At 39.7% G+C, this 12,838-nt stretch overlaps 1 protein-coding gene across 1 annotated transcript in view; it reads left to right on the forward strand.

Annotated features, from left to right (window-relative positions):
* Positions 1-12,838, forward strand: part of PLD5 (phospholipase D family member 5) — a 270,932-nt gene that overhangs the window by 233,692 nt on the left and 24,402 nt on the right. Inside the window, 1 exon segment of the mRNA XM_089907920.1 lies at positions 8,154-8,351. Within this exon segment, the coding sequence (XP_089764046.1) occupies positions 8,154-8,351 (198 nt within the window).

The following is a 12,838-nucleotide window of genomic DNA, read 5'->3' on the forward strand; positions in this document are numbered from 1 at the left end:
TGTAAGTAATTCTTCCCGAAAATGAAATATTAAACTAATCTTTCAGCTTCCCTGCTCACTAGCTGTGTGTTTGGACAAGTCCCTTAGTCTCTCCATACCTTAGTTTCCTTACCCGTGCAATGGGTTATTGTGAGGTTTAAATGAACACAGACTTGTAAAGCGTTTAGAACAGTGTCTGGTGCACAGTAAGCACTATAGTAAACTAGTACTACCTCTGTTGTTATTTCTCCCTAAGCAGTAAGTTATAGTATCTGCTGGATTGTCTCAAACCCAAACACTTCAGAAAATTTTTGCTCTGGTTGAAAAATCTTCGAAACAAAAGCCAATTTCTTTTTTTTTTTTCCGTCTTCACTTGATACCAGCCTAAACCAAATATGTATATTTAGAAATGGTTTTGAGTCATTCTAAGATTGGGAGAATGATACAGAGAGGAAGTAAAATTCTCTTTACATCTCTAGAGGGCAAAGCTTGGCTTCTTCCATTGCCTTTCGATTCTAAAGCTGTAATGTAGTCACAGCAGAATGATGTCAGAGATTGCAGATAAAAGGTCACAAAAAGCAGCTTACACAACAGGGGGAAAGGAACACTAAATCTTTGTTTAGAATACGGTCATTGGGAATATTTGTTGCTGGAGAAAATCTAAGTAGAGTGACCACTTGCATGTTGATGATGATAAATGGTACATAAGGGGAGCCCTGGGGATGATAAATGCTGAGAATGTTTATAAATATGTTTCCCCCTATCTGATCATACCTAAAGGGACAAACATCATTCATAATTATGGTGTCATTAAAATAAACCTTTTTATTTTATTGCTTCCAGGTTTTCCATTAGCTTTTAAAGAATTGGTTCATCAGATTTCCAGATTAAAATGTGTGATGGTATGCATTCTAACACAAGGTACATAACAGATTCAGCGACTGGAAGACAGAGAAACATGGAAAATGTTTCAGGAGCACCACTCGGCCTTAGGTTTTAATGGGCGAAGTCTCTTCCCCAAATGCAGCCTTTCTGTATGCGTTTACACAGAGCCGTTATTGCCTTCATTTGTTCATTCCCCCTAAATGCTTCCTGCTTGCTGCCTGGGCCACTTCCTGTTTCAGCTAGAACCGTGTTGACTACCTAGTACTCCCTCTACAGTGTGACTTAGGGTAGAAGAGCAGCAGACAACACACATCGAGTGCTGGTCACTGTGCTTCCTGCACTAACTTGTCTGCTTACTGCACTCACAACCGTGTGATGTGAATGTTCTGGGGATAAGGAGGTGTCATTGCCCTCAAGTAAAAAGCCAGCCTGCATGCTCGAGATGAGCAAGTTGCTCGTAACAAGGAGGAAGAGTGACACTGTGGCCACCTGCAGGATGTAAGGAAGCTGGTTTTAGGAAGGACTTATGGGCTTCGGACTTTGTGCAAGGTTCTGTTGGGGAGGGTATAAGTAATCAAGGGCTTTGCTCAGGATTGGGTGCTATCAGGAGCAGGGCAACTTTGTGATTGGGTGTTTTAATAAGCTATCTGGGAACTTCCCTGGTGGTCCAGTGGTTAAGAATCTGCTTTTCAACGTAGGAGACGCGGGTTTGATCCCTGATCAGGGGAACTAAGATCCCACATGCCGCAGGGCTACTGAGCCCACGTGCCACAACTAGAGAGAAGCCCGTGCGCCACAATGAAAGAGTCTGTGTGACGCAACTAAGACGTGATGCAGCCAAAAGTAAATAAATAAATAATTTTTTAAATGCAATGTGATTAAAATTTTTAAAAAAAATAATAAGTCATCTGTATGGGAGGGGGATGAAGCAAGGCTAAAACTGTGATTGGTAAAGAAGCAGCAGTCACCCATATTAGCCAGGATGGGAGGAGGCTTTGGTCATTTCTGTGGCTTGGACAATGCTCATGTTTTGTCTGTGTTCACACACAATTACAGAGACGTCTTTTTTTTTTTTGGTCTCAACTTCATCCTGGACAGTCAACAGAGTGGCCTGGTCTGATGCCAGTGTTCTGTGAAAGAGTTCATGTTTAACAAGAGATAACCAGGGCATAGCTTGAATGCCAGGTGAGTTCTTAGAAATATCAAGGCCAAGCTGACAGTCCCATGCCAGTTTCCGGGCATCAAGGGCTATTTATCATTCTCAGCAGTGTTAAGAAGTTGAAGAGCTAGGCCAAAGTCATACAGCTCATGAGTTGAAGAGGCATAATGTTAATACAACTCAATCTGGTCCCTAAGCCCAAACACTTACAAACGATTTGCCCTCATTCGGCTTTTATGAAACGCCTGTTTTCACCTTCCTGGATTTCCCAGGAGAATCCAGCTAAGCTTCCTGGCATATTCTGTGGAATGAATTGGATTGAGTCTGGAGAGCAACACTGACGTCAGTAAGAATCCAAGTCTAATGTGACCTAAACACAATCTATTTCAATGACAGTCTCTTGCCGTCCTCCTTCTGTGCCTTTGTCAGAAATCAGATCTTGTTCAAGTATTCATGTGTATGGTTAGAAACACCCTTAGTTGGTGATCTCCTGCCTTTTAGCTCCAGCCACTCAGTTTGATAGAAGTGTCTTGAGGTTAATAAAGTGAACCCCTTTTTAAATAAAGTATTCTTTTAGTATGGTAGAAAGTGCTGAGGAAACTTCCCTCAAGGACATAGGGGTACAGACAGCCTAAGGCTGGTGAAGCAGCGAAAAAAACAGACTAAGGAGACAAAACAGAGTTCAGAGATAAGCTCTGCTACATATTTGCAGTTACCTTGGGCAAGATTAGTGACCATGGCCTCAGTGCTCTTAACTCTAAAATGGGAATTAGAACATCTACCTTAAAACGTGCACTGTTAACATAACAAACCTTAACATGTAACTTTATGGTTTCTGTCTGTATCCCCTGCTATGGTCCATGCTCTGAGCCCCCAAGGGCAAGAACCAGGTCTGACCTATTCCCTGCTGCAGCCTCAGAACCTGGCATGTGACCATTCTGGCACCAACTCAACCTAGCCACAAACAGTCTCTGAGGAATGAATTTTATGCCCTCACAGTTGACTGAGTGTGTGGAACCTGTTGGTAGTTAAAGTAAAATCGTTCATGGATAAAGAATTCTGCCATATCTGTTCCTGATTCAAACAAAGGATGTAGTAGAAGCATCCTCAACAGGCAGAGAAGAAAGGTAGACCTTGGTATAGCTGAAGCTAACACTGTTTGAGCCAGGCACTGAGCTAAATGTTTTACGTACATGTTTTCATCTATTCTTTGTAGCAGTTCTATGATGTATACCTATTTACAGATAAAGGAAGCGAAGAGATTAAGTGCCTTGCCCTTGGTGGAGTTAGTCTGTCTTCAGAGCCTGTTCTGGGAGATGACTTCCTGCGTCTTGTTAGGTCATATGGAGAGGTCTCTCTCTCTCTCTCTCCCCTGTTCCTCTGCAGGGGAAAGTTTCAGAGCTGCTACCCTGGCACCCTTCTAGATTTCAAATTTCACATTAACACTTACCCAGATTATTCATGCCATACCATATTGCAGAGTGGTTGCTTTCTTCCTAGGTATGGGGAGCTTGCACTAGTGTAGTGAGTACTTCACTTAACATTATTCTGTGTATTAGGAAAGAGTCAGTAGAGAATGACAGTGGGCAGTGGCTTTGTTCCCCAATGACAGCAGAGATGATGTAACCCCCATGTGGAGACTAGGGGAAGAGGTACACAGGAGAGCACCGTATTCTTGTCCAGCCTTTGAACAGAAGACTCCAAACATACTTGTTTGCCATGTGTTGCAAGTAACCTGAAATCTCTAAAGGTCTGATGTGGAAAAACAAAGGATACCAAAGAGATCCAAACATACTGAAAGCCAATCATGGCCACCGAGTTCATCTTTTGGTCACAAAAATCAAATGATTCCCTGGATTTGTACTTTCATGGCATTCTGCCTCTGGCTCTACTGGGCTTGGATAGATCTGTGGATAAGGCAGTTTCCACTCAAAAGACTGTGTCAGGTTCTGTACCCCATTGTTGGTAGGTGCAGGAAACATGGTTAGAGGACAGTTGGCTCATTGACCAGTATAAGAACTGTCATTGATGCCATCATTGAGCACCGTGCTTGTGAAAGTATTCCAGGTGGATCTCTGGGGCCAGCACGGCCACAGGTTTTATGCGTCCATGTCCAGGTTTGCTGCTCCAGGACCCTTGGCACCAGAAGAGAGGTTCTTGTTAGATTTGGGTGCTCAGGATCAGAGGCCCTCAGGCTGACCCAGAACCAGGGCTTCTGGGTTGAGAAGGAAGCTTGTTTTCATCTCTGATCACCATAAATTCATCTTGAAGGCCAGGTATTCATTTGTTAAACATTTTCCAAGCAAGCACTATAGCCCAGCACTGGAAATAGAAATATGAACTTGATGCCTTCAGAGACTGTAGAGTCACTTAGGGGAAACAGACACACAACTTTTTTAAAACTATAATACCGCGTAAAAATGTGCCACATCAGAAATATGTGCAAGTACGGTAATAGTCAAAGCAGGAAAGATGGCCAGAAAAGGCTTCATAGAATTAACAGCAGTAGACCCATGGGTTGCTTACTAGACATTTGCTAAGGTCAGTATAGCATAAGGGACCAAGCACACAGGCGTTGAAGTTAGACCAAAACTCAAATCTTAGCTGTATCATTTAGCAAATAACCATCCAAACCTCAGTTTCCTTCTATATAAAGTGGAAGGAATAAATACCATTATATCTACTATCAAGATGAAAGGCACACTGCACCAGTTTCCTAGGGCTTCTAAACCACAAACTTGGTGGCTTAAAAGAGCAGGACCTTTTCTCTCACAGGTCTCTGCAGGTGCTAATGGAGAATATTTCCTGTCCTCCTAACCTCTGGTAGTGGCCAGCAATCCTTGGCACATTGGCTTGCTGATGCATCATTCCAGTGCCTATGTTCATCTCCCCTGTGTGTATGTGGCACAGTGTCCAAATTTTCCTTTTCTTATAAGGATGCCAGTCATATTAGATTTAGGGCCTACCATAATTCAGTATGATTTCATCTTGATTGCATCTGCAAAAGCCATATTTCCTAATAAGGTCACATTCACAGGTTCTGTGTAGAAATGAATGGGACGAGGGGACACTATTCAACACAGTACACACAACAAGTGAGCCCTCAGTCAATACTAGCTATTAAAATTAGGATTATTATTAAATTCTAACAGCAAAACTTGTAGATAGATATTATCCTCATCGAACAATAAACTAGAATTTAAGGGTTAAGTAATTTACCCAAGGCTAGTCAACAAGTAAGCTGCAGAACCAAGATGCAAATCTGCCTCATCTGACTTTAAAACCTGGGAGGGTTGCCAGCCACATTCAGGCCGGAGCCAGAAGGAGCTGATCTTGACACACAAACAGAAGTCTCTGGTCAGTATTGAGAGGCAGGTTGGGCAGGGAGAAGGGAATGCATGGTGGGCAGGAAATTGATGTCCCAAAGCCATAGATGGCAAGGCTGGAAGACCCCTGTAGACTTTATAAGCCCAACCCCTTCGTTGTTCAGAAAAGGAAAAAAAGGACTCAGAATTGGATGACTTGCCCTAGACCCTATAATCTGGTTGGTAAAAGATCCTAGAGTTCAATTCACATCTTTGGCCTCAGGTCATTGTTGTTTGTCCCTTCTTTCCTGAGGATGGCCCCAGGCCAGGCCAGCCCCCTGGACATGTACTAACCTTGCCTGTGTCTGGCAGGCAAGGAAGCATGTCTGGGAGGGGCAGCTGCTTACTTATGTGGGAACCTGAGTCTCAGCTCTGCTGACCCCACTGCCACCACCAGACAAAGAGCCTATTTATAAAGCTAAACTGATACAAAGTTGAAAACCCTGAAATGATCAAGGCTTCCTTGGAGAAGATAATGTGGCAGCATTGACTCAATCTGGGAAAAGACACAGAAGTGTGAAGGCCAAATGCAGAGCCTACTATTCCTGAGATTCTATCAGCAGAGACTGTGCAAACAGCAAGGTGGGCCCTATCTCAACCTGGAATGGTATTGCAATTATTAGCAGTTATGCTAAACAGTTTTTGAAAATCCCTGAGATTAGAAAACACATAAGTATGTGTAAGTCTCTCCCCTTGTCACTGTTAAGGCCCGGGTGTTGAAGGCCCTGCCCCCAACTCCCTCATCCTTTCTCCACAGCCAGGCAAAGGGACCTTTCCAGTTCGTAGCCTGTCCACACCCCCTCTGCCTCATCACCTCCCTCCCCATGTCCTTCGGCATAAATGCCAAACTGCCCATCCCAGCACAGAGGCCTCTGGGAATCTGACACACCTATCCCACCAGTTTTACCCTCTGCCATCAAATTAACGTATCTACCCACTCACATACACATTCTCCCTTATCTCCCTCAGCTTCAGCTGCACAACTCTGATTCTATCCCACTGACCTCAGTGCCTTTGCACATACCTGATACGCCCTCCCCACTCTAGTTCCTCCCACTTTCTTAACCTTTCTTAATTGCCCTTAATGTTTGTGTCCATTCAATTCTAGAAATCTGTACTAAAGCAATCCTTGTACAGGCGCACAGAGATGTGTGTACAAGGGTGCTCGTTGCTTTATATTTTGTATTAGAGGAAAAATAAGGACAAGTCCATCAGCAGGTTAAATAACTTGTGTCCATCTATTCTGTGGTCGCTGTGGAGCTGCTAAAATGATGCCAGCCAGGTATAGATGAATGTGAAAAGGTCTCATGATGCACTGTATTAGGGAGTCCTAATAGGAAAGGAGAGATGGGCCCCTACACAGTTGGTGACCTCTCCTATAATCCTGAGAAGAGTATTGCGTAGGGGGGTGGAGGAAAGGAATGAAGTTAAACACCTTCCAAGGTGTCCCTGACAAACCCCTCACTGGGTGTTCAGATCATGAGGCATGTGTATTTATGCTGTTAAGACCAAAATTTCACTTTTTCACTTTCATTGACTAAATCAGAAATCATCTATAATTTTTCAAAGTGATAATAGACTTGAAGCCAGTGCTGCTATGTTCCTGGGTGTATTTGATCAAGGGTGAGAAAACCTGCATCAAATTCTGAATCTACCCCTGACTAGATCTCTCACTCGGGGGGATATATTTTTGCTTACCTGTGTAAGATTTACTTTCCTCATCTGTGCATCGAGGGAGGTGGACAAAATAATCTCTATGATATCTTTGTTGCAAGATTCTATTGGTCTCTTACTCTTGAGGCTTGTACAATGTTAATAAGAATAATAATTGCTAATGTATTTTAAGTGGTTACGATGTGATAGGCACTATTCTAAGCCCATAAAATATATTAACCGTGTTATGCATCATAGCAATTGTATGAAATAAATACTATTGTCTCCTTTTTATGGAAGAAGAAAATGATGCCCAGAGATTAAGTATCTTAAAAGTCACACAGGGCTTCCCTCATGGCACAGTGGTTAAGAATCCGCCTGCCAATGCAGGGGACACGGGTTCAAGCCCTAGTCCGGGAAGATCCCACATGCCGCAGAGCAACTAAGCCCATGCACCACAACTACTGAGCCTGTGCTCTAGAGCCCATGCTCCATAACAAGAGAAGCCACCACAATGAGAAGCCCGCACACCACAACGAAGAGTAGCCCCCGCTCGCCACAACTAGAGAAAGCCTGCACGCAGTAACAAAGACCCAGTGCAGCCAAAAGTAAATTTATTTAAAATAAAAAAGTCACACAGTAGAAATTTGTAGAGTTGGAACCTAATTTCAGGCAATCTGAGTCCAGAATCCATGATCTAAACCATTCTGTTATGTTGCAACTAAAAGTCAATCTTTATATTGCTGCACGATTTAAGGATTCATACCAAAAAATTTAATGTTGAAGAAAACAATCTGAAGAGCTGATATAAAAAGTGTAGGTGAATATGGAAAAATTATCCATAAGAGCTCAAATGCAAAACTCCAGCAAAAGTTTTCCTTAAATATTTAAGCATTTTAATGACGCATCATTTCTGTATACCATAATGTGACTGTATCTACATACTTACAGATACAGTGTATATATATAGTTGTTACAGTATAACAATTGCAAGAAGAAAATATCGCTATTGCTATTATTGCAGTCTTTTCTCTGAGAATACTACATTTTTTTCTCTGAGAGTAACACCATCACGTGTACACGGCATTGATGCTTTCATTTTACTTTCACAGATGAAAGAACTTGGTGTCATCTTCTACAACTGCAGCTGTCTGGTCCTAGATTTACAAAGGATATTCGCTTTATATAGTTCATTAAAATTCAAGAGCAGAGTACCTCAGACCTGGTCCAAGAGGCTCTATGGGGTCTATGACAATGAAAAGAAATTGCAGCTTCAGTTGAACGAAACCAAATCTCAAGCATTTGTGTCGGTGAGTTTTGCCCTCTTCTCCTCCTCCCTCCTTCCTCCAAAGGCCCTTTATTAAGTTGCAATGTTCAAGTGTGATCTTGTGTTGGGCAAAAATGAATTTGACAGATCAGTTCAACACATCCCTTGAAGAGTTAAAATATATCCATTCTTATACTCAATCATATGCTGTCCCTAGTTATAATAACAATACATGTGAATAATCATTCCTAGTTTCAGATACTTTGCATTATCTGATTTGATCCCCCCAGTCACCCCTTAAGGTAGACCCAGGATTATGACTGTGTTACAAATGAAGATATTGAAGTTTATCTACTAGCACAAAGACTGTCAGATGGCAGGTGCCAAGAGAAACACAAGTGCCCAGGTCTTCTGATACCAGACGCTATTTTTGATGCCTTTCATCAATGATTTTCAGACTTGATCTTAGCAGTAGAACCCTCTGATGAAACAAATCTGAGGGAACCCCAGTGTGTAAAACAGACAAAAGCAGAACTATTGTATTTGATTGGGGCTGGAGGGCAAGAGGCCCATCCAAAAGGGCAGGACACCGTTTCCAGGCCTCTGGTTACACTTGAAAACCACCACCCCCTGCCCACACACCACAGCTATCCCCACAGTGTTGCTGAGAGTGGGCAATGTAAATATCTGGACCTACAGTTCTGGTAGTATCTAAGAACCAGACGGGGAACCTGTTTAAAATGCAAACTTACAGTCCCCCCATCCTCACCAGGATCTGATTCACTGGACCTGGGCGAGACCTTAGAATTTTGATTTGAATCAGGCTTCTGAATGATCCTGATGCTCAGGTAAACTTCTCTAAACCATGCTCCCAATTTAATATGGCTGTTTCTCCACTGTCAAGCTGTGCTTCTATGCCAACAACTTTTATGTCACTGAAGAGCTTTTCATGGAAGAGTGAATAGTAGCCTTTTTACCTATTAAAATGAAAGCACATTTTGAAAATTTAGAAATCTGGCAGTAGAGAGAAAATTGAATTTTCTTGTCTTAAACAAATTCATATAAGTGTGAATAATATAAAATAGACTATGAAAGATTTTCATCAAGTAGAACTAAAAAAAACCCTTTTTTTGGTATGTGTGGAGGTCAATAATGCAGTAGCATGTAGCATATCATATAGGGCATTTTACTAATAAAATGCATATATTCAATTTTATTTCCTCTCAAGACAACCCTATAAGACAAGAAAACCAGATATTATTCTCAATTTGTAGATTAGTTGCGATATGAAATTTGCCAAGGAACCACTAATCCATATGGTAACATCACACCCCAGGAGTCCAGTAGAACAGATTGAAGCAGCGAGAAATAGATGAATTATAAGCAAATTTCAGATAGTTGCTGGATTTTGAATTTAGTTTGAATCTTAGAGATGAGTGAATGTCATTGTTGCATAAATTTAAAATCTGACCCTTAAAAAAGTGGGGGAGTCCTCCTTTGTTGATCCCAAAGTTAACATCTCTACTTCAGAGAGAGGGCCCAAGCCTTTAATAAAATGTATGAAAATGCAAGGGCTTTGCTGTATTCCAGGGCAAATTTATAAACTGATTTTTATTAAATGGTTTGCCACAAAATAAGTTGAGCTTTTTTTAACAGTCCTTCAAGTATAGTCTTTTAACCATACAGCACCTTTGTTTTCTATTTTTATTTTATTATTTTAAATTATTTTATTTTCCATTTCTTATTAATATATCAAGCCTACCTTTGAATTTCAGTTCAACAGATATTAATTGAACACCATTTTTACAGAGGTATAAAATCTTACAGGTATAAGATAAATAAAAGTCAGTATTCCCAATATTGGAATTGGTATCATTTACTTAGAGCTCCTTGATCTCGCCTCTGTTATAGCATTTATCACATTTTTGTAACTATTTATTTATTATCTCTCCCACTATTTTATCAGGCTCTGAAGGTTATATACTGTACTCTCTTCATTATTGTTATTCCCAGTACCTCCCTCAAGCCTCCCTAAAGCAGCAATAAATGTTGGATTGGTTCTACTAGTAGTAATATCAATAAGAAGTTCCAGGATACATATAGTTTTCTGAGTATATGTGCCAAACAAATGCCAAGACAAATTTATTTAAGTTCAAAATATTTGTTGTAAAATATCTTAAAATAGTATATTATATTTTTATAAGCTGACAGTCCCAAGACTAAATTAACACACGAAGTATATATATTTGAAGGCCTTAAGAATTATCATTACCAAAATTAGATTTTAGGTGATAATAACTTAACATTGTTAAATATAAATTTTAAGTTACTATATAGATATGAATTATTTCTAATTTTCTCATGGAACACAAAGAGGCACTTGGTTAGATTTAAGTATGTGATTTCTAATAACTTGGGGCCAGATCATTCTAATTTTCTTACATTCCCCATTGAAATCAGAAGATAGGAACAATAGGCTGAGTTTTTGTCCTATTTGGTGGAGTTCTTTTTAGAGCTCTTGAGATTATGCATTTGATTTCCAAGATAAAGACTAGTTAGTTCAAGGTCTGTTTTTATCAATTTGGGTGCTAGACAGATTTCATTTCTTGTTGTTTATTGTTTAGTTCATTCATCCATCAATCATTAAACTGAGATTTATTTAGTGAGTGAGGGCAGACATTGAATAGAACTTGGTGCTACTCTGAAAAATATAATTAAATACCCCTTTATAATCTCTGCTATATATTTTAATTACATTTTAATAGATTTATTGATATATAACTTACTACCATAAAATTCATCCTTTTGAAGTATAAAACTCAGTGGGTTTTAGTATAGTCACAGAGTTTTACCTTCTCCACCTTCTCCACCTTCTAATTTTAGAATATTTTCATCACCACAAAGGAAAAAGCCATACCCATTAGTAGTCACTCTCCATTTTCCTCTTCTCTCAGCCCTTAGAAACCACTAATCTACTTTCTGTGTCTAAGGATTTGCCTTTTTCTAGACACTTCATACGAAGTAATACAATATGCAGTCTTTTGTAACTGACTTCTTTCACTTAGTATAATGTTTTTGAAGTGCAAGACTCAGTACTTTTTCCTTTTTATGGCCAAATAATATTCCACTGTATGGATATATCACATTTTGTTTATCTGTCCATCAGTTGATGGACATTTGAGTGTTTTTACCTTTTGGCTATTGTGAATAGTACTCCTATGAACCTTCATGTACAAATATGTATTTGAATATCCATTTTCAGTTCTTTTGGGTTTATGCTTAGGAGTGAAATTGCTGGGTACTGTGGTAACTCTATGTTAAACATTCTGAGGCATTGACAAACTTTTCCAAATTGGCTGCACCATTTTACACTTCCACCAGCAATAAATGAGGGTTTCAGTTTCTCCACATCTTTGCCAACACCTGCTATTTTCTGTTTTATTTTAGCCTTCCTGGTGGGTGTAAAATTTGTCTTATGATTTTGATTTACATATTTTAATGCACTTACTGGCCATTTGTATATCTTAATACACTTACTGTCCATTTGTATATCTTTTTAGAGAATTGTCTGTCAAATCCTCTGCTCATTTTTCAATTAGATTTCTTGTTTTTTTTGTTGTTGAGTTGTAAGAGTTCTTTATACATTCTAGATACAAGAATGTACTTGATTTGCAAATATTTTCTCCCCTTCTGTGGGTTGTCTTTTCATGTTTAATTACATTTTAACATATATATTCTGGGAATGGAGTATGAATTTTTTAAAAAAAACCAGGAAACTGTTATGAAATAAATCAAAACCCTACTAAAGCAAGTATTTAATGAATATGCAAAACAAGGTACATGCAAATATAAGGCATTTATAGATGTAAGAAAGAAACATAGATTACTTATTATCAAGATGCCTCAAGAGCACTTGATTGGTAAAAGATCATCACAGAGCTGAAATAAGAAAAGGATCTGTATTTTCCTTCTCCTTATATTTTGCTATGGAATAAAGGAGTACACAGTGCAAGGCTCAGAAAATTAGTTCAGGAATGATAAAAAGGGAACTTAACAGCCTTCTCTGTAATTAAACAATCAGAACTAGTTAATTTCCTCTGCCAAATCAGAGGACACAGTCAAGCACTACCATGACCCCAGGGGCAGAGGTACTCATACAAATAGTCATGCATTTCCTTAATAAACACATGAAGCATCTGCCATGCTCTAGGCATTGAGTTGGCAATGGGAACATAGGAAAGAAAAAGGTATGTACAAATAAAGGTCTATTCACACATGGATGGAAATACCTAGAGTGAAGCAACTCCAGCTAGGAGTAGAGGTTGGGGGTCATACAAGCCTCCAACACTTACTAATTTAAGAAGCACTTTCACATTCATTCCACAAATATTTATTGAGCATATAATATGTGTTAAGTATGGCATGGCACAAGGTGCCAGAGACATACAACCAAGCAGCTCACAAGCTGGTGGAGAATCACACAGACAAATGAATGCAGTACAATGTAGCATGTGCTGGAATGATGCTGCA

The sequence above is a fragment of the Delphinapterus leucas genome, chromosome 1 (assembly GCF_059928025.1).
Source record: "Delphinapterus leucas isolate spDelLeu-1000000601 "Yukka" chromosome 1, BTC_Dleu_Yukka2, whole genome shotgun sequence".
Taxonomy (NCBI): domain Eukaryota; kingdom Metazoa; phylum Chordata; class Mammalia; order Artiodactyla; family Monodontidae; genus Delphinapterus; species Delphinapterus leucas.